Source organism: Bacillus rossius, chromosome 5 (assembly GCF_032445375.1).
Source record: "Bacillus rossius redtenbacheri isolate Brsri chromosome 5, Brsri_v3, whole genome shotgun sequence".
Classification (NCBI taxonomy): Eukaryota; Metazoa; Arthropoda; class Insecta; order Phasmatodea; family Bacillidae; genus Bacillus; species Bacillus rossius.
In genome coordinates this window covers 5,977,399-6,003,586 of record NC_086333.1, presented here as the reverse complement: position 1 = coordinate 6,003,586, position 26,188 = coordinate 5,977,399, and the positions used below count along the sequence as shown (strand labels likewise).

The 26,188-nt window shown below is 47.0% G+C and overlaps 1 protein-coding gene across 1 annotated transcript in view; it reads right to left on the bottom strand.

The window, feature by feature from the left end:
- The window catches only part of LOC134531566 (uncharacterized), a 506,394-nt gene that overhangs the window by 13,124 nt on the left and 467,082 nt on the right, over positions 1-26,188 (bottom strand). The window contains exons 12-13 of the mRNA XM_063367273.1: positions 25,256-25,492; positions 18,939-19,127 (exon numbers count right to left, since the gene is read on the bottom strand). Of these exons, the coding sequence (XP_063223343.1) occupies positions 18,954-19,127; positions 25,256-25,492 (411 nt within the window). The 3' untranslated portion in view covers positions 18,939-18,953. The remainder of the gene's footprint in view (positions 1-18,938; positions 19,128-25,255; positions 25,493-26,188) is intronic.

The window sequence follows — 26,188 nt, the reverse complement described above, 5'->3', positions numbered from 1 at the left end:
GTTGTGTGTATCAGCGTGGGCCTCAGGAATCTTGTCGGCATCTGCCCAGGCATCAGGAGTCTTGCCAACATCAGCCGAGTCATTAGGAGTGTGTTCGGTATCCGTGTGGGCATCAGGGATATTGTCGGCATTTGCCCAAGCATCAGGAGTCTTGCCAACATAAGCCAAGTCATTAGGAGTGTGTTTGGTATCCGTGTGGGCATCAGGGATATTGTCAGCAACTATCTGGTTTTCAATGATATTGTTGGCATCTGCAATGTTTTTGAGCTGTGCTTTGTTGTAAACTTGTAATTCACAAGGTTTGAATTTGCACTTTTAGGTTGCTTCTTGCCTGTTTGGGCCCCCTGTCTCTTCATCATATATTCCAGAAGCTTTAAAAGCATTTTTGATATTATGTTTGTTAACATCATGGAATGTAGATGTCAAAATGTTTACAAATTCCTGTTTAGGAATTTTTTTCCCTAGGATTTTGTCTCTGCCACTTGGTTAGCTTCTTATCCCAATCAGATTTCAAACCTTTGAATACTCCAACATCCATGGGCTGAGTGACATGTGTTGTGTGAGGTGGTAATTTTACAAGCACTACCTGATGCTCCACTGCATTTAAAATCATAGGAAGACTTATATGACTCTTGTGCCCATCAAGGTTAAAGAAGTACAGGCCATTCTTCTGGTATGTTGGGCAGGAACACTTTTTAAAACCAGTTTTAAAAAATCTGACTATCCATCCACCCACTTTTTGAAGCTGCATAACCAGTCTGGGCATCAGTGTTTGTGCTTTCCATTACATTATTCCCTTTGAACACACAAAGGAGAGGAAGCTTGTCACCTGCAGCAGAACAACATGCAAGAACAGTGGTGTTTTCACGCCCAGCAGAGCTTATTGTTCTAGTGCACTTTACACCTTTGCCACCCACAACTTTGGTTTTGCTTGGGTCATGTGCAAACCATTTTTTTTTCATCGTTAAATATTAAGTGTGGTTTGTTGGTCAAACCATTCTCTTCAATTGCCTTCTCAAGCAAATCAAACAATCCATTGATTACATATGGGTTTTCTTGTGACATGCGGACATACTCTACTCCTTGAGGTTTTTTTATTGATAGGTTATGCCTTTTCTTAAAAACAATGAACCAATAAGGGCCTGGTCGTCCCTCTTTAAATCTGGTTTTTATGTTGTTTTGTTGAACAAATGCTTGGACCATGTCCATGACTTCATCTCTTGACAGTCCAAATCCCCATTTTTCTAAAACTCTTAGGCAATCTGCCAACTGAACCTCGTACACACGTAAAATCGCAAGTTTCCCACCTCCCCCCAAACCCATCTCTTGAAATAGTCCGTGAACCTCTCGAACCATGGATGTAATGACGCAGTGTACTTCTTGGAATGCCATGAAACTTTGCTGCTTCTCTTTGTGTGCGGTTTCCATTCCTCACATCTGCAAGCGCCAACTCCAAAGCCTCAAGGGAGTATGAATTTTCTTGGTCGGCACCCTTTGTTGTACTCCGGTAGTACCTAGGTCCTTACCATGGTCTGGAACAAACAAAAATAACAATACGTTATGATGTAAATCTTGGGTGAGTTGTGAGTAATAAACTTGTTTGAATTCTCACAAGCTTTAAAAGTATAACTTTCTCAAACATTATTCTGTCTATAAAGGCCTTCATCCTGATTAACTTTATTGAAAATTATTAACATAATATAGTGACGCCAACCGCCGGTGCTCCCTCTGGTCCGCAAAGGTCGTTATGCCACAACAACACTTGCTCCTAAGTACATCGAACACGCCCGAGCGTGATGACCGTGGAGTGTGTGAAAGTGCGCCGCGACGAACACCAAAGCGACGTCAGCGCCCGGCCGGGTGTGGCAATGCGCCTAATTAATTGTATAACGTCGGTCTAATTAGCAAACCTCGTAACTCCCTGAAGACAAATTTTACAAGAGAAGCAAAAAACTGAATAACTTTTTTGTCTGTACTTAATATGTGTTTAATTCATCACATAAAAGTTAAAACACCCCCTGACGTTTGTCAATAAACTCTGTGTCAGTTTTTAATTATTAAACCTTTTTTTAATGGAGTTACGAGGTTTTACAATCATAAATTCAAACTAAATATGGAGATACGAGGTTTGATAAGATATAAATCTTCTTATTGGCGTGAACTTAATATTGATATTAGAACAATTTTGAGATGAATAGTTATAGCACCAAATTTATTCGTGTATTATAAAAAAGTATCTCTAACAATACAAGGGTTATTTCCGATATTGAACAGTAAGAACAGTATACAATACACAACAGCAATATTGTATAGTACATAAAATCAACATTGACTATGAATTAGTTTGAAAGAACATCAAGATAAAACTAGTTTTTAAATACTGATAAATGAGGCAATAAATATTACTCTAACAAATTGGAAAAAAAAAATTACCCCTCAGAAAATCAATGCTTCAGTTTTGAAAAGGAAGGCTATCATAAAATAAGTGATAGTCTGACTCCATAGTTTTCAGGGACTGCAAATGGTCGTATTTAGTTTTCTTTATCTTCAGCCTCTCAGTGTACAGTGCTGGCAAACTATCAAATGGCTTAGCAGTAATGTTCTTTTTGCGAACAGGCAAGTTCTTCCACTCTTCTGTGAAACCCAACTTGGGGAAATAACACCATCTGGAGTGTACTTCAAGGCTCTGATGTCGGTAACACATGGATCCCCAGTTATTCTGCCTGGTCTGATAGAGCTATACACTTGAGCATGATCAAATTTTTTATAAAAACTGTGAGTCAAATAATGAACTTCATATGGACGTAGATTTCTGTGTGCTTCCCTGCAAGTTGCAATGTAGTCAGCTGGAACATTAATCTTCTTGTTTTTCAGCTTATTTTCTATCTTCGAGTGCATGGAGTCTGCCCCCATTTGTGTGTGTCCGACCTCCAGAAACTTTTGCTCTATCGTTACACACTTTGTCACCGATATCTGTTAGAGTGCATTGGCGAGAGTCACATTTCTGTTCTGATAGCAGCAACCATCACTATACAGTATCAATTTGTCGGCATCGTTCCTCAAAGGTAGTTGCGACAAGATGAAGTTGCAAATTATTGTAGCAAACTCATTTGAACCAAGGCCCCTCTCAGTCTCGTTCCGCGGATAACAGAAGCCATCTTTGGCTTTCAAATCGAAAACAGTAAAAGAAAACAATGAAAGTGCCAATATCGTAAAGAATGTATGATGTTCTACAAGGGGTACTCATGAGATCCATGCCGAAATCATTCTTGGCTCTTGACATTCTGAAATGAAGAATGGATAGCTAAATCGTATAAAATAGTTTAGACATTACCTCCAAAAACATTTGATATTATGGCCTGTATTACAAAAGTTTGAAAAATATAATTTATTGCAATAAGTGTTTTGTATGCATAAATAACCGATGGACAATAGTTAAAGTGTGAGATAATAATAAAATGTACCTGCTTCATACGTACAAACAATATCGAAACAACTAGAATATTATTTTAAAAACAATTAATAGACAGTCCAACAATAACACTGTTTTTTTTTACTAACAAAATGGAGTTACGAGGTATGCTAATATGCAGGAAATCGACAGCTGGAGATAAGAGGTTTTCTGAAAATAGGATTGTAGCCCATAGGGATTGTTTATTGTTATGATCTTTGGAATGGTAATAGAACACATAACTGAGTATATAGTAGTACCAAAAACCAATTTTTGACAAAAAGTGGAGTTACGAGGTTTGCTAATTAGACCGAAATAATTATTTTGTCAAATTAAAACAACTAAATTAATAACAATTTAAAAGAGGATTCATGTAAGGGAAATTATGTCTAATTGTCTTATAAGCATATATTGTGTAACTTGTCTTTAAGTCCAAAACTGGCCGGGTCGGTTTTCCCGCATTCCACGTGGTTAGGCGCGAGGCCGCAGGGCGGTCTCGCGCTCAGTTACCGTCGGGAGCTCGAAGGGGTCGGGTGCTCCGCGAACGTCGGGCCATCAACTTTCGCGCTTCATCTACATATCAGCAATAGTGTAAGTCTTTTAAAATCCTTTAACTAGCTCGGCGCCGACCCCACCCCAGTCGCACGAAATTTCGTGCGACTCGCAACTTATTAATTTTTATCCCGACAGGGAGTTTTCTCATATTTTATGTAATTCCATGTCCAGTTTAAGGACAGCGTATAGTGGTACGCAGTTTCGGCTTCACAGCCAGCTAATTGTTATTACCTTAGGCTCTTTGTAACGAGTACTGAATGCTACTGACTAACTTTCGCCTTTTAATTTTCACCATCTTAAATATGTAATTTGTAACGTGTGATTTAACTGAATAACTTTCAATTTCTAGAGACTTTAACGTGTGAGTCTCCAGCTGGCGTATCTACGTAATTTTAGAGACATTAATATTTCGTCGCAGGCTAGATTGCAAACAATCCTGAACATAGGGATTTCTCTTCGTGTTTCCGTGTCAGCCTAAGTCGTAGCAACATAAGTTCCGCGACTATCTGCCAAATCCTTCATAGGGACGTGTACTCACCGTTTCAGCTTGTCGATATTACTTTGCAACCTATCCTGGTCGCGCGCATCGTTTACGTTCAGAGATACGCGTGTCACAGCGGTTCGACAACGGACGCGGCCAGTACCGGGACCAATAAGTGTATCAATACTGAATTAAGTGCAGTGTCCTGTAACTCGTTTACCAATCATTTACAAGGTGTCCTGGGTGGCCTGAACAGCCCAGGTAGGTTCCGAACCACGACGCGCTCCTGCCTGCAGCCACGAGGCCGAACCCTCGTTAAAACCCGTGATATCCTTTCCAACGCTAATATTTAATTAAAAACTTAAACAGGCAGCGGCAGTGGCGTCATTTGGCGCCCAACGTGGGGCTTTTAAAAAAAGAACTTCTGAACGTATTTTAAACTGCAAAGTACATCAAAATTAATTTAGCACGAGTGAGTTCTAAGGCCGGCAAGTGGCATTCGGTTTTTTTGACTTTGATATCATTTCGGGACTATTCAACAAGGAACATTTGTAATTCAAAACATTTTAATTTTATTTTCATAACTCCAGCGCGACAGTCTCACGCCAAGGCGGCAGCGGAAGCCGGCACGCCAGGTCACGGGATACGGCGCCGCGAGATAGCGACGGGAGACAGCGCGGCGAGATAGCGACGGGAGACAAGAGGATCGGTTTTGCCGCGACGCGACGCGATAACGTCGGCACCACGAGATACGGCCGGGATCGGTTACACGGCGTTACACCACGATCGGTTACGACTCGGTACCGCGGGAACGGCGCGCCGCAACCGCGGGACAGCTGCTCGGCGCAGAGTGACGTCACAGAGAGACAGCCGCGCACAGCCGCGCACGCATCACCGGGCTTCCGTGGGACAGGAGGGGTGCGAGCACGGGACACTGACTCGGGGGTGAGGGGAGGCGGTCTTCCCTACCTGCTCGCACCCTGTCATCGACGTCATGATCCGTCGACCTGACAGTCTGCCGCAAACGCGTGACAGGTCACACGTCAACATGAATGGGGACGACCCATGGGAGAAGTGCTTGCGGGCGGTAAAGCACACCGCGAGGACAGACGCCGCGGGACGTCCCGGGGACGAGAGTGACCAGCCCGCAAAATAGGAGCAGCAGAAACCGAACATACGAGGGGGCGAGTGCGGGGCCGCGCAGTGCCGCGGACAGTCAGACGAGTTAGCCACTTGCTACCAGTGCGGCACGCGGCGCCACCGAACATGTACAGTCGCGCGAGAATTCCTAGTTTTTCGGGACGGACTATTCATGTGCCAGGCGTGTGAAAGTAAGGCGACCGCATCGACGCAAGTACCGGTCATGGCCGGCCCAGCCCGCGCAGGCGCCGGAATTAGGCTTCCCGATTTCGCCGGGCAGGAACACGAAGACCCAGGAGCATTCGGCCGCACCTGCCGAGACCGTTTGGCCCGTTACGGCGTTCCACTCGATGAGTGGTTAGAGCGAGTGAGTGACCAGCTGAGAGGAGCCGCCCGGGACTGGTGGACCATGGTCGGGGAAGGCAAAATGGCATGGGACAACTTCATTTCTCGGCTGGAAAGCCGGTTCGACGACGCGCGGGCACGAGCACAGTGCCGGCGCTCCCTGTTCTGCACCCCGCAAGGCGACGACGAGGACGTGGAGGCGTTCATACGGGCCAAGGTGCGGCTCCATCGCCGCCTAGCCACGGGAGGTAATCTAAGCGAGGCCCTAGGAATAGTGGTCGAGCTGATGAGGCGGGAGCTACGCCCACACCTGAGGGGGGCCACCGGATGTGACCTGGAGGACTTGGTGCAGCTGGCCAGGGAGATCGAGCGGAATGTACAGGCACTCACGACAAGAATCCGTCAACAGGTGACGGCACGGCCACAGCCCTTAGAGCCAGAGGATCGACTGGCGGTAGTGCCCTACAAAGCCCCTGCGCCTTCAAACACTACGGCGGGCGAGAGGCGGGGCTGCGCCCCTCCGACAGCCGCACGCCAGCCCGAACAACCAGCACCACAGACCCGACGCGCAGACGAGCAGCAAACACGACCACCTAGGTGCAGATATTGCCAAGGGGTGGTGTATCACTGGCACGAAGTCTGCCCTACCCGCGCTGCGCTGGAGCGAGTTCAACGTTCAGGAACTTCTCCAGGGGAAACGCCAATTAGGGGGCAGCGTACCAGCGGGCTACTGCCCCCAGCTCACGGCCTCGTCACCGGAAACCAGGCCCGCCCGCACCGACTCGTCAACCGTCGCGACAGGCGGTGGTGCCACGCACCACGTGTCGCCGCCCCGCCCCGGGTCGCCGCCGCGCCACGCTGACTCGTCAGCGCACTCGGCGACTCCGGCACCACCTGCGGGGCGCGACCACGCACCACCGCCACCTGTCACGTAAGGCGGTGGTGCCATGCACCACGTGTCGCTGCCCTGCCCCGGGTCGCCGCCGCACCACGCTGACTCGTCAGCGCACTCGGCGACTCCGGCACCACCTGCGGGGCGCGACCACGCACCACCGCCACCTGTCACGTAAGGCGGTGGTGCCATGCACCACGTGTCACTGCCCTGCCCCGGGTCGCCACCGCACCACGCTGACTCGTCAGCGCACTCGGCGACTCCGGCACTACCTGCGGGACACGACCACGCACCACCGCCACCTGTCACGTCAGGCGGTGGTGCCACGCACCACGTGTCGCCGCCCTGCCCCGGGTCGCCACCACGCCACGCTGACTCGTCAGCGCACTCGGCGACTCCGGCACCACCTGCGGGACATGACCACGCACCACCGCCACCTGTCACGTCAGGCGGTGGTGCCACGCACCATGTATCGCCACCCCACCCCGGGTCGCCACCGCGCCATGCTGACTCGTCAGCGCACTCGGCGACTCCGGCACCACCTGCGGGACATGACCACGCACCACCGCCACCTGTCACGTCAGGCGGTGGTGCCACGCACCATGTATCGCCACCCCACCCCGGGTCGCCGCCACGCCACGCTGACTCGTCAGCGCACTCGGCGACTCCGGCACCACCTGCGGGGCGCGACCACGCACCACTGCCACCTGTCACGTAAGGCGGTGGTGCCACGCACCATGTGTCGCCGCCCTGCCCCGGGTCGCCACCACGCCACGCTGACTCGTCAGCACACTCGGCGACTCCGGCACCACCTGCGGGACATGACCACGCACCACCGCCACCTGTCACGTCAGGCGGTGGTGCCACGCACCATGTATCGCCACCCCACCCCGGGTCGCCGCCGCGCCACGCTGACTCGTCAGCGCACTCGGTGACTCATGCACCACCTGCGGGGCGCGACCACGCACCACCGCCACCTGTCATGTCAGGCGGTGGTGCCACGCACCATGTATCGCCACCCCACCCCGGGTCGCCACCGCGCCACGCTGACTCGTCAGCGCACTCGGCGACTCCGGCACCACCTGCGGGGTGCGACCACGCACTACCGCCACCTGTCACGTCAGGCGGTGGTGCCATGCACCACGTGTCGCCGCCCCGCTCCGGGTCGCCGCCGCACCACGCTGACATGTCAGCGCACCTGGCATCCCCGGCAGCGTGGATGGCAACAACAAACCGGCTGGGACGAGCAGGTGACAACGCGGGGGACCTGATCCGTGTGCCGGTCCTGGTCAACGAGCGACCTGTCCATGCCCTGGTGGACACCGCGGCGAGCCACTCCTACATCGCCGCCCACCTGTTACCTGAGGCAGAGCTGGAGCCGGGGGAGGAGGACGTCCTTCTGGCCACTCGTGGGACCCGCGCGCTCACGTCTGGGCACGCCCAGGTAACAATCACCATAAGAGATATGATCGGTCAGACCACCGCCCTGGTGCTGCGGGAGTTGAGGGACGACCTCATCCTGGGACTCCCGTGGCTCGTCCAGGAGGACGCGTCCATCGACGTAAGAGACGGTAACGTACACGTGGGACATGCGAGTCGCAGGACGGTGTGCAGCATCGGCGGGGACAGGCCACTCGTGACCGCGCCAGCCATCACCGTAGGGGAATTGAGCAATGAGGTACCTGCAGAACACGTGGACCGGTTCAACGAGGTTCTAGCACAGCACCCCCAGGTGTTCACGGCCGCTGACATGTTACGCTGCTCCACGGTGACGCAGCACACGATTCCTACCCGTCCTCATGAACCTAAATTTGTAAAACCATTTAGTTTCGGACCCAAAGAACGTGAGGCCATACAGGTACAAATAGCAGAAATGTTACTTGATGGGGTAATTGAGCTGAGCGAGTCGCCCTACAACTGTCTAGTGGTGATGGCGAAGAAAAAGGATGGCTCGCTCAGGTTTTGCGTCAACTTCAAACCCATCAATTCCGTCACCATACCAGCACCCCCACCTCTCATTAATATAACGGATGCTCTGGCAGGACTGGGAGATGCCCGCGTCTTCACCTCATTAGACCTTAAGTCAGGATATTGGCAAGTCCCAGTATGCCCGGAGGACAGAAACAAGACAGCCTTCACCGCTCCCGATGGCCGCAGGTTTCAGTTCTGCGCCATGCCGTTCGGGCTGATAGACGCCCCCGCGACCTTCCAGACCATGATGGTCCACGTCCTGGATGGGTTCGTGGGCAAGTTTGCCGCGGCCTACCTGGACGACGTGATTGTCTGGTCGCGGACGTGGGAGGAGCATGCGCAGCATCTTGCCATGGTCCTCGAACGGCTGGCCAGACATGGGCTGACCTGCGCACCCCACAAATGTCACGTTGGCACTACGGAACTAGAGTACCTGGGTCACATTGTGAGCGCGGACGGATGCCGACCCCTACCAGCGCAACTTGACCTGATTGAATCTAAGACCGCACCACGTACCCGCAAACAATTACAGCAACTCATAGGCCTACTCAATTGGCTGAGGGGCTTCATCCCCCACTTCGTCACTGTCACGGTGCCGATGACAGCTCTTCTCTCCCCCAAGAACAGGTTCAGGTGGACAGATGAGGCGGACCGCGCGCTGGCTGACGTGAAGCGCTTGTTCCGGGAGTGCCACACCCTCGCCTGCCTCCGCCCCGAGGAGCATGTGTTCCTGCAGACGGACGCCAGTCAGGAGGGGATGGGGGCGGTGCTGTACCAAGTAGGTCCCGAGGGGGAACGGCGCGTAGTGGAATATGCGAGCGCCAAGTTCAGCCCAGCGGCACGCCGCTATCACGTCAATGAGCAGGAGTGCCTCGCGGTCGTGTGGGCGGTAGGGCGCTACAGACACCACCTGGAGGGTAGGCCATTTACCCTGCATACTGATAGCCAGTGTCTCAAGTGGCTCGACTCGGTACAGGGCCAGAAGTCGAAATTCACGCGATGGGCTCTGACACTCCAAAGCTTTGACTTCCACGTCGAACACGTTCCAGGGCGCGAAAATCAACTGGCTTACGAACTATCACGACACCTCGATCCTAACACCGAGTATCACGACGCGGGCAGCTGGGAGGATCTGCTACCACCCATAGGACACCCCGCGCACACTCCGGGGACAGGCGAACCCGCAGTTATGTACGCCACCGCTTCCAACACAGATCCAGACACGTCTCTCCCGGACACGCTCACGGCCCTACATTGTGTCGTGCTGGAGGCGCAGCACGACGACGAGTCAGTAAGGGGGTGGGTGGCCAGGTCCGGGGAACAGGTGCAGCCGTACCACAGATATGTGGACGGGAAGCTGCTGACACGGGTACCAGGGAACATGGAGACCTGGAGAACGTACGTACCCGCGGATGCCCGTTAAGCTGTCCTAAACTTCTACCACGATCACGAGCTGGCCGGCCACCCGGGCGCGGAGCAAATGCGAGGGGCGCTAAGTCAGGAATTCCACTGGTCCGGTGTTGCCAGGAACGTCCGCGACTACGTGTGGAGGTGCCAGCTGTGTCAGCAGCGCAAGTCGCGGCGGGCCGACGGGGTAGAGCAGCAGCAGCCCCGCAGACCAAATGAACCCTTTCACACACTAGCCTTAGACATCATGGGACCGTACCCCCGCACGTCACGCGGGAAAAGATTTTTAGTTGTCATTACCGATCTTTTCACCTGCTGGGTCGAAGCCTTCCCAGTCTCCAACATCAGGTCAGGCACCATCTTGTCCCTCCTAGAAACGGAGGTTTACCCACGATTCGGCTTCCCGAAGGTACTGCTAACAGACAATGGATGCCAGTTCACCGGGGGGCACTGACGAGCCGGATGCCACCGGTGGGGAATTTTCCACCATACCACCCCTACATACCACCCTCAGGCGAATCCCACGGAGCGGAGGAACCAGGAGATAAAGGTTCAGCTCCGCCTCCGTCTCGGGGAGGAACATTCAAAGTGGGACATACACCTGCCCAAATTATTGTATTGTCTGCGCCGACGCACCAATGTAGTCACGGGCCACTCTCCAGCCGAACTACTCCTGGGACAGAACCTGGCCCTCCCTGGAAAGTGTCGGGTGGCCGCGGCGGCTACCGAGGACCTATGGGGGAGGAAATTGCAGCCATGAGGGAGCAGGCACGCGTAAAACAGACACAGTTCCTGGCTCAAAAGACACCGCAGTCCACCCGCCCTCCGGCTCAGCTTGAACCCGGTCAGTGGGTGTATGTGCGGCAACACCATTTGTCTTCTGGAAAGAATAACTTCTGCGCGGGGCTGGCTCCCAAGTGGTCTGAACCCCGCCAAATTCTGTGGCGAACCGGGCCATCTACATACACCGTGCGCACCCCCAGCCAAGGTGCACCGAGACGACTTGCGTCTCGCAGTAAACGACCCGGCCCCAACAGGGGCGGGACCCCCGAATGATAGGCCACCAGACACACCTCTGAGCCCGACTCCGGGCTCGCCCGAACCGGACGTAGCTAGCCCGCACAGACACCACAACGGCTACACAACGTTCACTTCACCTAACCCGGCCCCAGCAGGGGTGGGACCCCCGAATGATAGGCCACCAGACACACCTCCGAGCCCGACTCCGGGCTCGCCCGAACCGGACGTGGCTAGCCCGCACGGACACCACGACAGCCACGCAACCTCCACTGCACCTACACAAGTGTCAGATGCGGGGAGTTCCGCACCAGGGACTCCAGCCGAGTCTACAAACATCATGGACTCTCCAGTCCCCAACGGCCCCCCACCCAACATCCTTCCTCTTGCGGTGGACAATATCTTGCCAATGAATAACCTAGACCCCACATCTCTGGATGAGGAGGAGACGACTCACCTTGTCTGGCAACCGGACGATGAGGACGCGAACAATGTGGAGGACGAAGTCGACGAACCCTGGTGGCCGCTGGACGTCAGCTTGAGCGAGTCCACGTTTACCATGTCCATTGAGGAGCCTACATCAGAGGGGGAGGGGGAGACAGTGCAGAGGCGGTATCCGCAGAGGCGGCGATGGTTGATGACCCGCACGTGCTGCTCACAACCGCAACCGACAGTTGGAGGCTCGAAAAGCTCTGGGAAAGGGTGCACAGCTGTTAACAGGATCAGTGGTGAGGGGGAGAGCCAGACAATTTTAGATATTAATGTTAGTGAAAATACCGTCCCTTCCAGGCGGGCACTACGCCCTCCGGTCCATCTGCAGGATTACGTCACCAGAAACATCCAGAATCAGGGAAATGCAAGCATACAGGGGGTGACTAGCCCACACCAGGAAGGGCGACAGGAACAGGCAACACCAATATAACTTCCTATCAGAGTATCACACCGTGTTCCACAGGTACCAACACACTTAGGGGACTACTTCCTGGGTCAGATCATGGCAGTGGAATCCCAAGGATGACAGGGCCGTCTCCAACTCCGGCAAGGGAGGACCCACACCCATTTTTCGACCCATTAATAGGCTCGCAATCACATACAAATAAAAGCCCCCAGGGCTCACGATTCACACCCCCCAGATGGGTCATGCCAGAACCACCATTGATTCAATTATAAACAGATTCACTAGGTATGCCACGCCCAGGTTCCCACCTTGCCTGACCTCCTGAGTGCGTCGAACCGGTGCACCACTTCCATGCGTGTGAGGAGCAGTGTTGTTTAGCATAACGGCCTCGTTGGGGGGGGGGGGGGGCATTTGACGCCAACCGCCGGTGCTCCCTCTGGTCCGCAAAGGTCTTTATGCCACAACAACACTTGCTCCTAAGTGCATCGAACACGCCCGAGCGTGATGACCGCGGAGTGTGTGAAAGTGCGCCGCGACGAACACCAAAGCGACGTCAGCGCCCGGCCGGGTGTGGCAATGCGCCTAATTAATTGTATAATTATTTTGTCAAATAAAACAACTAAATTAATGAAAATTTAAAAGAGGATTCATGTAAGGGAAATTATGTCTAATTGTCTTATAAGCATATATTGTGTAACTTGTCTTTAAGTCCAAAACTGGCCGGGTCGGTATTCCCGCGTTCTACGTGGTTAGGCGCGAGGCCGCAGGGCGGTCTCGAACTCAGTTACCGTCGGGAGCTCGAAGGGGTCGGGTGCTCCGCGAACGTCGGGCCATTAACTTTCGCGCTTCATCTACATATCAGCAATAGTGTAAGTCTTTTAAAATCCTTTAACTAGCTCGGCGCCGACCCCACCCCAGTCGCACGATATTTCGTGCGACTCGTAACATATTAATTTTTATCCCGACAGGGAGTTTTCTCATATTTTACGTAATTCCATGTCCAGTTTAAGGACAGCGTATAGTAGTACGCAGTTTCGGCTTCACAGCCAGCTAATTGTTATTATCTTAGGCTCGTTGTAACGAGTGCTGAATGCTACTGACTAACTTTCGCCTTTTAATTTTCACCATCTTAAATGTGTAATTTGTAACGTGTGATTTAACTGAATAACTTTCAATTTCTAGAGACTTTAACGTGTACGTCTCCAGCTGGCGTATCTACGTAATTTTAGAGACATTAATATTTCGTCGCAGGCTAGATTGCAAACAATCCTGAACATAGGGATTTCTCTTCGTGTTTCCGTGTCAGCCTAAGTCGTAGCAACATAAGTTCCGCGACTATCCGCCAAATCCTTCATAGGGACGTGTACTCACCGTTTCAGCTTGTCGATATTACTTTGCAACCTATCCTGGTCGCGCGCATCGTTTACGTTCAGAGATACGCGTGTCACAGCGGTTCGACAACGGACGCGGCCAGTACCGGGACCAATAAGTGTATCAATACCGAATAAAGTGCAGTGTCCTGTAACTCGTTTACCAATCATTTACGAGGCCACCGAAGGCACCAAATGAAGACAAAAGCAAAAGTAGTAATCCACCAGTAAACTTATTAACAGTGTGTGTTTTTTTCTTGATCTCGGCTCGATTCTGACAAGTACCCATTTATAATTCAGTCTTGGCTTTCTTCATTTTTGACACCATGCAGAAATTTTTTCTCCTTGTCCTGCATCTGGTGAAATATTTACATCTTCTTGCGCCAGTATATCATTAGCTCAGTGCCTAGATTCCAGATCCTTGCCGATGGAATAGGCGATATCGTGTTGCTTGCACGCTCCGTCAAGGAAATTAATGGCCACGTCACCGCAAGCTAGTCATTTCGCTAACATAATCTTTATCCGGGAATGTGCAGCTCCAAAATAAGTTTGTTTATCAGTGAGTTTATAAGTCCTGCACCGATATGTTTTTTACTCTTATCTCTTCGATACATTATTCACACCTGAGATGAATGTATACATGTGTTCACTTGTATAGATTTCGCCAGTACCATGTGAGTCGTCAAGCAAGAAGTTTTTTTGCCTGTGCGTACGTATTACACAACACGATTTAGCCAGTACGCGGAAATCGCGACATGGATCTTTGTTGCCTTCTGCTGTACGATGCATCATCGTAGGTCCGTCCAACTGTGGCAAAACGTACGTTCTACTGAGTTTGTTGGAGGAACAAAATAGTCTTCGGTTCAGGAACTTATACTATACTTCCTAGGTGCTGCAGAAGCGAAATTACCAATGCTTGGCTAGGATTTTACGATCAATTGAAGACCTGAGACATTTTGTGGTGCCTTCTAACAAAGCAAGAGCCAATTCCGTGTTTGTTTTCAATGACATTTTGTGCAAGAAGCAAGCCCTTTTTCAAGAGTAGCTACTTATTCATTGAAATACATGCAAAATAGACTGTATTTACCCGTATCAGACATACAGCAGAATACCTAAACATGAACAATGAAAATGTCACCGTGTTAATTAATTTTGGTCACGTTTACGACTGACATGATGTTCTAGGAATTTGAAGACATGTGCTCCTTGTGCTGAAAAAAAACAAGCACAGATTCCAAGTTATTATCGAGGACTGGCCTCTTTGTAAGGCCAGGTACCAACAAGGTTTCAATCAGTTTATTGTCAAACATGAGTTAAAGCATTTAGAAATTCTATAATATCCACAAATACATTTTGATACTAGGGAAAATAGTAAAAAGTGCGAAAAACGAAATATTAGAGTACCTAGTTGCTATGGACAAGCGTGTGGAGGCAATAATGCGACGATTTGAGGCTTTTCATAGTATCCTAAATGCATCGCTAACTCACTTGGCAACGAAAATAGATCTTGTTAAACATAGCAAGAATGTAATTGATTCGTGTATGGAAGAAATCGATAAAGTTTCCATGGACAAATGAAAAGTGTTAAAGGAAGTCGTTTGACTTTTTTTTTTAGCCAATACAATTTTGGACTTGGCCAGAGAACTTCATAACTCTATGCAGTCTGTCCATGCAAAATACATACTTGCTAGAAGAGCCAGGATTTCACATGAAATAGAAAATGAAGAGATATTTAAACCAATCAGTAGTCGCCTTGATGAACTTAAGAAGGAATAACTGCATTGGAGGCAAACATTGATGATGAGGTAGGTACCAACTGCAAAGAGGAAATATGAACTAGCTCGAAAAGAAGAAAACTTAAGGAAAGTACCGAGTTTATGTGCAAGAAAAAAATATGGAAACGTGTGGGACTCAAAGTCTGTACGAATTGCTGTTTTACAGGGAGCTTAAAGGCTATTCTCACTAAGATTTACAAGAGTACAAAAAACTGCTAGAGCTAACTCGTGCACATTTCCGCGATAAAGATCCAGAAAGCGGTATATAAATATAACGACAACGATCATGCAAAAATCGGCATTCTCGCTAATCTCTTCAATAAAATTGCACCACATGGTGAAGTTTTAAAAAAGCCATGAAAAGGTCAAAATGTTGACTATATGTATTGGAATGTATCAAACGAATTGATTGATCGTCTAAGACTGCTGCTGGCTTCACTTAGTGCAGGAAACTATTCGCACACCAATGAAATAGTCTCCATATTCAAAGATCTGAGAGAACCTGGCCTTTACTACCTATGAGTCGAACTGGAATCGCACGCCTTCACGCTCCTGTAGGATGGAAATACCTTTGATGCAAAGTTGTAGTGCGTGAACTTGATTATTTATTTCTGTCGGACCGTGTTGAGATGATACCATATTCCCGAATGAATAAAGATTTCAAGTACATGTTGATGGTCATCGATGTGTATAGCAAGTTCGCTTGGGCCAGACTTGTGAAATCTAGGTAGGTGACAGATGTAACCAAGGCCATGAAACACATTTTGCCAGATGGATGTGAACTGTTGCACCTGCAAACGGATCTCACCAAAGAATTCTACTATGCGACCTTCAAGGATTTGATGAAGAAGTTTGGCATCAAACACCAATCTACATTTAATAATGTCTAAGCCTCTTTAGTCGAGAGGATAAACAGAACTTTACGTGCCAAGATGTGGCATCAGTTTAAGGCTAATGGAACTTACAAGTGGCTTATATATTACCGGATCTTATTATCGAATACAATTCCAAGGTTCTTCGAACAGTGTTTTCCAAGAAGAAGAAGAAGAGCGATCCACGAACTCGTAAAGTTAACATCGGTCACATTGTGCGAACCTCCAAGGAGAAAGGTGTCTTCGAGAAAGGTTTAACTGAGAATTGGAGCCTAGGATCTACTACCGCGAAGACACCGCGGTAGTTTCTATGCTGAAGAGATTCAGTCTACGATATGTTCCGCTATGTATTTAGTTGAGAAGATTCTCAAACGAAGAACTGGTAATTTCTACTTCAAGTGGCGGGGCTTTCCACCTCGCTTTAATTTGTGGGTAAAAGATGCGGGAATCGAGAAATGCAATATATTATTTAATTTGCTTGTTTGTACTTGTAGTAGTTTAAGATTTATGTAATAAATAATTATTGTAATATTTTTTTATTACTTCTTGAAACTGGGATTATTAACTACATTGTAAAAGAATAAATTCAGGCCATATTTAATTAAATGTATTTCTAAGCTGAAATAAACTTTTATTTTGCATCGACCAAGGCTCGAACCGAGGAAGGGTGTCGATCGAATAAATTAATAAGTACATTTTTAAAATGAATTTTTTTCTAAATTTTTTTAGGTTAATGATTACAGAATGTTCATTATGCTGGCCTAGATGGCGAAGAATATGGCGGATTATATGAAAGATGATTGCATTCTAGCGAGTAAAAAAAACAACAATATTATGGCAGTGAACTATAGCAGAAGAAAACCAAATGGCGGATCCAAGAAGTATGAAATGACGCTTTACTGGTTGGCGTAAAATATATTTATTCCTTGGAATTAGTGGTGGGGGATCAGTCTGCTAGCAGCCACTATGGATGAAGATCATTTTGCCATTTTTAATAGAATGACTATAATGGGGTCGAACCGAAGACTCCAAGGTTCATGATGTAAGTGCTTTTTATTAAATATTAATTAAATAGTTTTTAAAATTCTAAAATTTTTACAGAATTTTTAGATAGTAATTACGGAATTTAAAGATGGCGGACATGATTACTGCTGCCAACTCAAAAAAGTATTTTGTGCCAAATCTACGCTTAAAAAAGGCAAAAATGTGCTGAAGTTTAAGGAAAATGCTAAAACATAATGCCAAAAAACATCTATAGGCCCTACTAGTAAACATTACATTATAATTCAAATTTGTAAAATAATTTTTCTTTGTTGGATTGCTTTATGGAGATGTTTTGCACTTGTAAAATATATACAATAAACTTTAAATAATTATTAATAACAATTCTTCATGATAGATTATTCTAATAAATAAACAAATGAAAATTAACACAATTTTATCACTCCAAGAAAATAATATTTATTTGTTAAAGTACTATATATAATTTCGATTGACAACAACATTTTATAATTAAAGTAAAATAAATTTATTTTCTGTTAACACATTTGGGGTCTGTGGTCTGAGTCTTAAAATTAAAGTCTTTCATTTCCCTCGTCTGTATCTTCTTGAATATATGAAGCTGGTGGGTCTGGCACAGAATATTGCCACCGGGGTCAAGGTCATCCAATATGGCCGCTGGGGTCAAGGTCATCCAATATGACCGCTGGGGTCAAGGCCATCCAATATGGCCGCCGGGGTCAAGGCCATCCAATATGGCCGCCGGCGTCAAGCTCATCCAAGATGGCTGCCGTGATGTCACAATCCGAGATGGCGAATACCAGCACCAGCCAGAGGAACGACATTGCATACTACTTTGATGAAAACAAGTTAACTTATTTTAAAGTGTATACAGCCTCGTTGAAGTTCCCAGCTGTATTACAGTATATCTTCTGCAATAGAATTTCTTCAACCAGTTTCAACTATCTAGGTCGACATGATATTGTGGGAGTACCTAAGCTTACGACTCAGGAGCGAGACAAAAACTTGATCTGTGTCAACTCGGGTGTATTTAAACATATTTGAATGCTTGTCGACATACACTTCTGTCTTAGGACAATTTTGCCGAACTAGTGGTATTATTTTTATTGTTTTCCTACAATTTCTCTCTCGGACCAGCTGAGCACTAAGGAAGCTAGCCAATATGTCCACAGGTACGCGCAAGCGCTGCGTAACGGTTTTCATTCACACCAATGAGCATGGGCTTTCACCTTAAATTTGTATTAACTTATACATTTGTGACTTTTCACTGTTGCTTTAATTTATCATGCAATGAATAACATTTTCATAGAAACATTAAAACCAACATTTATACAATGAATAGGAAATATTAATTTCCCTACAATAATGTCTCAAGTGTTTTGACAGTTCTGACAATTAGTACCAGTGATACTTATTTTCCCAAATGTTACTTGAAAAGTCTCATATAATGCTTTTTACGAACACAGACAACCAAATGAAGTTGTATACAAACACCGTTGACAGAACAACAGTAAACAGTGGCAGAACGATACATAGACCATTGACACCACTTTCGAGACATGTTAAACGAGACAGACTATACGTGAAGAAGAATAAACTCAACCTTTCAATTTATACTAAGCCTTTAAGACCGGCAGAGCTTTCTTTCCAGCTGAGCCAGGGTGTACGTGCAGTCATATTCTTAAGCGATGTGCACCAGTTACTGAACTGCCACGTAAATTTTGTGAGAGGAATTTTATCTTACCTGCGTTGTTATCACCTACAGACCGTAGTCGAAGGACTCCCACTCGCTGAACCTCGAGTCTTGCTTCTGTAGCCTCTGCTGGCACGCTTCCAGATAGCTGTCTTGAATGCGGTACATGCCGGAGTTCGCTTGGTACATCAGCGTTTCTAAAATGCGCTCGTTTTTGATTGCTTTACTTGGCAGTACAACCTGTAACATTTACAAATTTGAAAAAAAAAAAAATTAATTGACAATGCATATAAATACAGGATGTATCAAAGTTCATGTTACAATGCTTGAGGGTAGAAAGCTCTTATTATTTGCAACCATTTTTGCCAATAAACATGTTGCCGGAAACGCGTAGTTAAGCCCCTGTAGCCCCAGAAAAAGTCAGCGTAGGCAACCCGTTGGGCTTTGTGCGAGACAGACGATCCTGTGGTGAATTACGTGTTTACGACGCCGGGCAGTGCTCGAGAGTACTGTACGATGCCGAATGCTGACCCCTGCCCCTTTTTACTTCCGTTGGTGGCGCCCTCACCTCTTTTCTTCCGTTCGTGCCGTGCCATAGCACTGCACAGCGTGACATCGCAGTGTCGCAGTGTGTTTTGAAATCACTGGTGGTCTGTCGTTGACTGTTCTGTCGTACAAGCAAACTCGTCGTGTCATTTCTTTCGCTGTGGTTCTGAAAAGGGCGACGTTTTAGTGGAGCTCAATGGAGTATACGTTTAGTGAGTACACGGACATGCTGCCTGTTTATGGGGAAGCTAGACAAAATGGACGAGCCGCCCGTCGTCTGTACGAAGAACGATATCCGGGTCGTAGGATTCCAGCTCACACCATGTTTGAAAGACTTACTCAGCGAATGCGTGCTACTGGTACATGTTCCATCACAAGACCAAATGCTGGTGCTCCACGCAGGGTTCGTACTCCCAGTTTTGAAGATGTACTTCAGAGATTTGAGGAGAGTTCGGATACAAGCACAAGGGCAGAAGGTTCCAATATGGAAGCTGACAAAATGGCTGTTTGGCGAGTTCTTCATGAGCAACTCTTGTACCCGTACCTCCTTCAAAAAGTGCAACACATGGGTCCGGCCGACTATCCTCTTCGCATGACCTTTTCTCGTTGGTACATTCGAAGAGTATTGAGGAACCCCGAGTTAGCGGTTTTATTCAGCGATGAAGCCAAGTTCACTCAAGATGCTATTCTCAATTCGCACAACAGCCATGTTTGGAATGATGTCAATCCGCATGCAACGTGTGTTACAGCTCGCCAGGAACGTTTTTCAGTTAATGTGTGGGCCGGTATTGTTGACGGCGTACTCATCGGGCCTTTTTTTCTTCCACCACGACTTACCGGCGCCGGATACCTTCATTTCCTTCAGAACGAACTACCAGGTCTTCTTGAAGAGGTTCCATTGCATGTCCGACGCGTGATGTGGTACCAACATGACGGGGCACCACCTCATTTTTCCCTGCAAGTGCGAGAGTATTTAAACCAAACATTTCCAGACCGATGGATTGGACGAGCGGGCCCTGTCGCATGGCCGCCAAGGTCACCGGACCTAACTTCGTTAGATTTATTTCTGTGGGGTTACGTAAAAGGGCTTATCTACGCTACGCCAGTGGAAACGGTAGAAGAGCTTACACAGCGAATCATTGAAGCGTTCGTAATAATAAGGTCGACTCCACACATGCTCCAGCGTATTAGTGAAAACATGATTCGCCATTGCCACCTCTGTGTCGCTCAAGGTGGGCGTGTTTATTAGCCGTTGCTTTAGGCTGTCACGTTGTTAAAATGTATGCAACAATTTCAATGTTGTGAAACATAGCCGAAGCGGTGATTGATTTCAGAGTGAAATTAAAATCTGTGCCACGATTAAAAAGGTTATTTCTCTACTCGAACGCCCGCACATCCACAACATAGCATTTTACAACGGGTTGCCTACGCTGACTCTTTCTGGGGCTACAGGGGCTTAACTACCCGTTTCCGGTGACATGTTTATTGGCAAAAATGGTTGCAAATAATAAGAGCTTTCTACCCTCAAGCGTTGTAACATGAATTTTGATACACCCTGTATATGTGTGTGTAAGCGTGTGTGTTTGCATTACAAGAAACAAATAATTAAAAAAAACTTAATTAGTAAAGTCAATAGTGCTGAGGTACTGGACTACCTCTTTTACGAAGACTTATTTCTTAAGCCCAATTTTTACCTATTTTGGCAATGTTGGAAAAACTTGCCAATTAAATATACTGTTACGATTTACTGTGGGTTCGTAAAGGATAGCCCAATAAAAGGTTTTTTATCACACACAGTTTTATTTACTGCCATTATTTACATTATTAGTTAAATATCTAAAAATTCCAAATTAATCAAATGTAATTTTAAAAAAAATGTTGCTTCCTCCAGTCACTCATTTCTCACAATCCACACGCCTCACTGGGCCGCACCTCTGGCGCAACTCTCGCCGCAGCACCCCTCGTGGTCCTCTGTCGCAGGACTCCGTCGCCGCACTCCGCCGCCGCTGTTGCACTTTCCCTTCGCCGAGATCCCACTCGACGCCTCGCTCGGAACTTCGCTTGGAACTCCGCCACGCCCGCGACACTATCGCCCGGAACTGAACTCTTCGCCCTGGAACCTTCGTCCAGGGACTTCGCCACTCTATCGCCCGGAAACTCCGCTGCGGGAAAACTCCCGACTTCACTCTGAACTCCCCTGACTCTCCGATTGGCGTCCTCGGGCATATATATAGGCCCCGGCGCAATTCCAGAACTCACGAGAGTGGCCAGGGCCCGTCGCGTCATTCCGCGTCGACACGACGGTAGAAATCTCTCGACACACGTGTCTGCGGCTCGCGTAACTCCCAGCTGTCCGGTGTCAGTTACGTGTCAAAGGCAGGGCGCCGCGCGGGGAGTGGTTGGTAGGAGGGGGGAAGCGAAAATCCTTGTTATCTTCCAGAAGCGCGCGGTGCATCTCATGTTGCGGCAGCCGCCAGCCAGCTCTGCACCTGCACGTGTCCCGGCCTTGCTCACATTCGTAACATTGCCCCCTCCTTAAACCTGTTCGTCCAGAATAGGTAACGCATCCCTTCCTGCATATTCCCTCAAGCTGTCCAAATGTACCACTTTCATACGTCCCCTCTTTCCTCTCTGGATCCTGTAAACCACATCATTTAGGCACTTAAGACCTCATAGGGGCCTTCCCATGATGCTTGAAGTTTAGGGCACCTCCCCTTTCTTCGTTGCGGGCTATACAACCACACTAAATCACCCTTCTGTAATCCGGATGAATTGGCTTTCAGGTCATACCTAGTCTTCATTCGATTTGTCGCTAATCAAAGTTTCCTGCGGGCCTCCTCGTGTACAAGTGACATTCGCTCCTCTAGATGATTTACATATTCAGTTGTGCTGGTCGGCTCCTTGCGCGGACGACCGAACTTGACATAACAGGGCAGCCTCAACTCCTGTCCAAACACAATACTCGCAGCGGTCTGCCCAGTGGAGTCATGGATGGAAGATATATATGCCATTAGGAACAACTGGATGTGTTGATCCCAATACTGTTGATGCTCGGCCACAACTTTGGCAAGGTGTTCCTCTAGAGTTCTGTTGAACCTCTTCACCATGCCATCGGACTGAGGATGTAGGGCCGTTGTCCTGGTTTTATTTATTCCCAGTAACCGACACACCTCCTGAAATATTGTCGACTCAAAATTGTGGCCTTGGTCTAAGTGGAGCTCCATTGGTACTCCAAATTTGCAAATTAAGTTGTTGACTATTGTATCTGCAACTGTGAAAGCTTCTTGATTAGGAAGTGCATAAGCCTCTGGCCACTTGATGAAATAATCCATTGCTACCAGAATATACCGGTTACCATCTTTAGTCTTGGGAAATGGTCCAGCGATGTCGATGGCTATCCTCTCAAAGGGGGCCCCTACATTGTATTCCCTCATTTTCCCATGACTCCGGTGTTGTGGCCCTTTTTTAGCCGAGCATGCTTTGCATTGTCTACACCAAGCATCCACATCCTGGCGACACCTCAACCAATAGAAGCGTTGACGGGTCTTGGCTAGAGTTTTGTTCACCCCTAGATGACCACCAGAGGTACCATCATGAATTTACTTCAACACCTCTGCCACTAGACTCTTTGGAAGGAGTAGTTGCAAGGTAACTACTTTTCCATTCGGACTCTACCATGCCATCATTAGTAGCCCATCCACAATTCTCAAGGAATCCCACTTTGCCCAGTAAGCTTTCACCGCCCTTTGGTCACTGAAGATTTTATGCCATTTTGGACATCCAGCACCACTCTCTAACCAGCTTATGATAGGTGCCAGGTCAGGATCTTGCTGCTGTGCTGCCTTCAAGCTGGCACTATCCCATTTTTCTTCCCTGTTAATTATCGTTGTTCGCCGAATATCTTCAATACCCTCATTTTTCTCTGCCCTATTGCAATGGTTACAGTCTATTTTGCATGGCCTTCGGGAGGGCATCAGCATTGCTGTGAATTCGGCCTTTCCTGTGATCTATCCGAAAATCATATTGCTGTATCTGTTCAATCCACCTAGCAAGTTGTCCCTCTGGATTCTTGAACTGCAGTAGCCACTAATGTTATCGTAATATAGTCATTTAAGCTAATGCGTCAATATAACATGGAACTTTTCTTGTTATCTTAGAGCAATCAAGTTGTTCTACTTGGAGACCATCCAGTGACTTTACACGACTAAGAGCTACCTACATAAGTCTGTCCGGCTGCAAAGAAACGCGATCTTAAATAAACAACTGCATAATCTAAAGTGTAGCCTTACATTTTATGCACCGTAAATGCTCAACTCAGAATTAATGGCAACATTCGCCTTTCAGCAGTAACATAGCTTTATTTCGCTGAAAACTGAATGACTATTGGTTTAATTATATGTACACCATTTGTACCGAATTCAATACGGATTTATGATCACGGCAGAATAGTGGCCAGATAATTTCAGATATAGTACCCGTATTGCCATTAACGAACACCGGGCACATTTTCCACCATGACCCGACCTCAGAAACACTTTAAATAAAAAATAATATATTTTAGAAACTTAGGGGCATTATGCCCCCCTCCTTTTCCGAGGGGTAGAAAGACTAAGTCCTGGCACATTTTTAACCATAACACGACCTCGGAAAAACTATAAATCGAAAAGAATATACATTTAAAATTTTCTAATTTTAGGAGCATTATCCTCCCTGACCCGGGCCAATTTTCCAAAATAACCCGACCATTTGGATAAGAAACACCCCAAATTGAAAAAGCATTAGGTTTTAAAATTGTAGAAATTTTGGGTTTTTAACACCCCCCCCCCCCCAAGGGTAACAGTTGATCCTAAGGCAAATTCCCACCATGCCTTGACCTCATGGATACACAAAAAGCCTGGTTCTTAACCATAGCTCTAAATGAGTGGTTTTTAGGCCCTCTGATCCTCCACTCCCCCTTAACACTAAGGTCTTAAGTTATCAAAATATTTTATTGTCAGAGGTTATTTATGCGTACGAAAAATTTCAAGACATTTCGACGTCGGAAAGTGGGTGAAAATTGAATGGAATGATCATTCATACATACATGCGAAACTAATAAAAGCGTGATAATAATAGGACAATTCTTTTGAACTATAATTTTTTTTAAATTAACAAAACTCCCTAGGTAATTCTGCCAGTAGTCATATGCTTGCCTCTAAAATTAAGCCATACGCATGTCTTAGCACGCGCCTTGGTACTTAGCACAAAGACACTATTGGGTATCGGATATAAAAAATCGCTAATTCTGAAGATCCTTGTAAGAATAATGGGACAAACTATTTAAATTATTGCATTGTCATCGGTGTGCAAAGTTTCAAATTAATCCGACGCTTTGAAGGGGGTGAAAATCACATTAAAAGATTCCGTTACATAGATATATACAGGCGAAGCTAATAAAAGAGTTTAAAAAAATAAATAATCACGACTTTAAAGTACTTGAGAAAATTAAAATTGCACAATTTAATTCGCACGATAGTGCTGCTATCTGTAGGATATTTGGCGTAGCAAATGTATCGATGGTTGACAAACGTCCGCTAGAATGCACTGAAATTAGTTTCTAGCCTCTAGCAGGGCCCAGTTTATTAAAACGGGTGCTTTTTTGTTACCTAACAGGGATTGGGTTCGGACATGTTCTGGAATACGGTCTGCGAGTTAGGTTACAGTTGTATCCCAACAAGGTAGTGTTTTTTCGCTACTTTACCCGAATGTCTTGGAATACCGCCATAAAGGTCTTAAAAACCATCGTAAGCAAAGTCAAGTTTAGTGAAAACATGTATACAAGCCTTTATTAGCTCTTGAGGCGATATCCTGTAGAGCTTGAGATCGCGGGACAGGCGCTCCATAATACACTTGAACTCGAGTTTGGCATCCATCTTGGAGGACGTTTTTGTTTTGATCTTGTGGCGCGCCCAGTTCAACATGGACTCGAACTTGCGCACTTCCGGAACCTCCAAGTTGCGACACATGATCATCTGCACCATGGACTCGGAGAGCGTCAAGAAGTCTTCGTTCTGAAACAACTGCCAGGAACAGTGTTGGTTCGCGACACTGCCAACAGGCTGAAACACACTCACGCCTGAGTCTGTGGTGATTTTTATAGCAGGACTTAATTGACACCACCCGCGGCAATAAAGATTTTCATAACACTTAGGCTCACTTGCACAGTCTTGAATTGAATAAAAAAAGGATTACTCAGTCTAATTAACTTGCCAAATTTTCGTTTAAGTTTTTTCTCACCTGACTGAGCAAGCCCGCAAAGCCAAGTCAGAGTAACATAATATCATATTAAGAAACAGAAAATATAATATTCGTTGGAAAAAAACATTGCACGTAGGATGACATTTAATTAATTGAAGAAAAACTATTTTTTTTTCATTCATTACATGAGTCAGCAAAAATAGTAAACGAAACTACAACATAAATTAATTTAATAGAAATCCTTAGTCGAATCGGTGTACAGTAAATTTCAAACAAATAAACATACATCACAAAAAATAGTGAAGCTACAGCACTGTAAACTCAGAAGGAAAAAAAAAATTACTTGGATAAAAAATGACGAAGGGTAGTGAAAATAACGGCCCTAGAAATAACGATTTTTGCACAAAAATTGGAATAAAAGTTACAAAACTAAGTCAGCGACATAATAGAAACATATACACAATGAAGCAAGATGTAAACAAAAACTCAAAATTCACATTTATTTGGCACAGACCAGC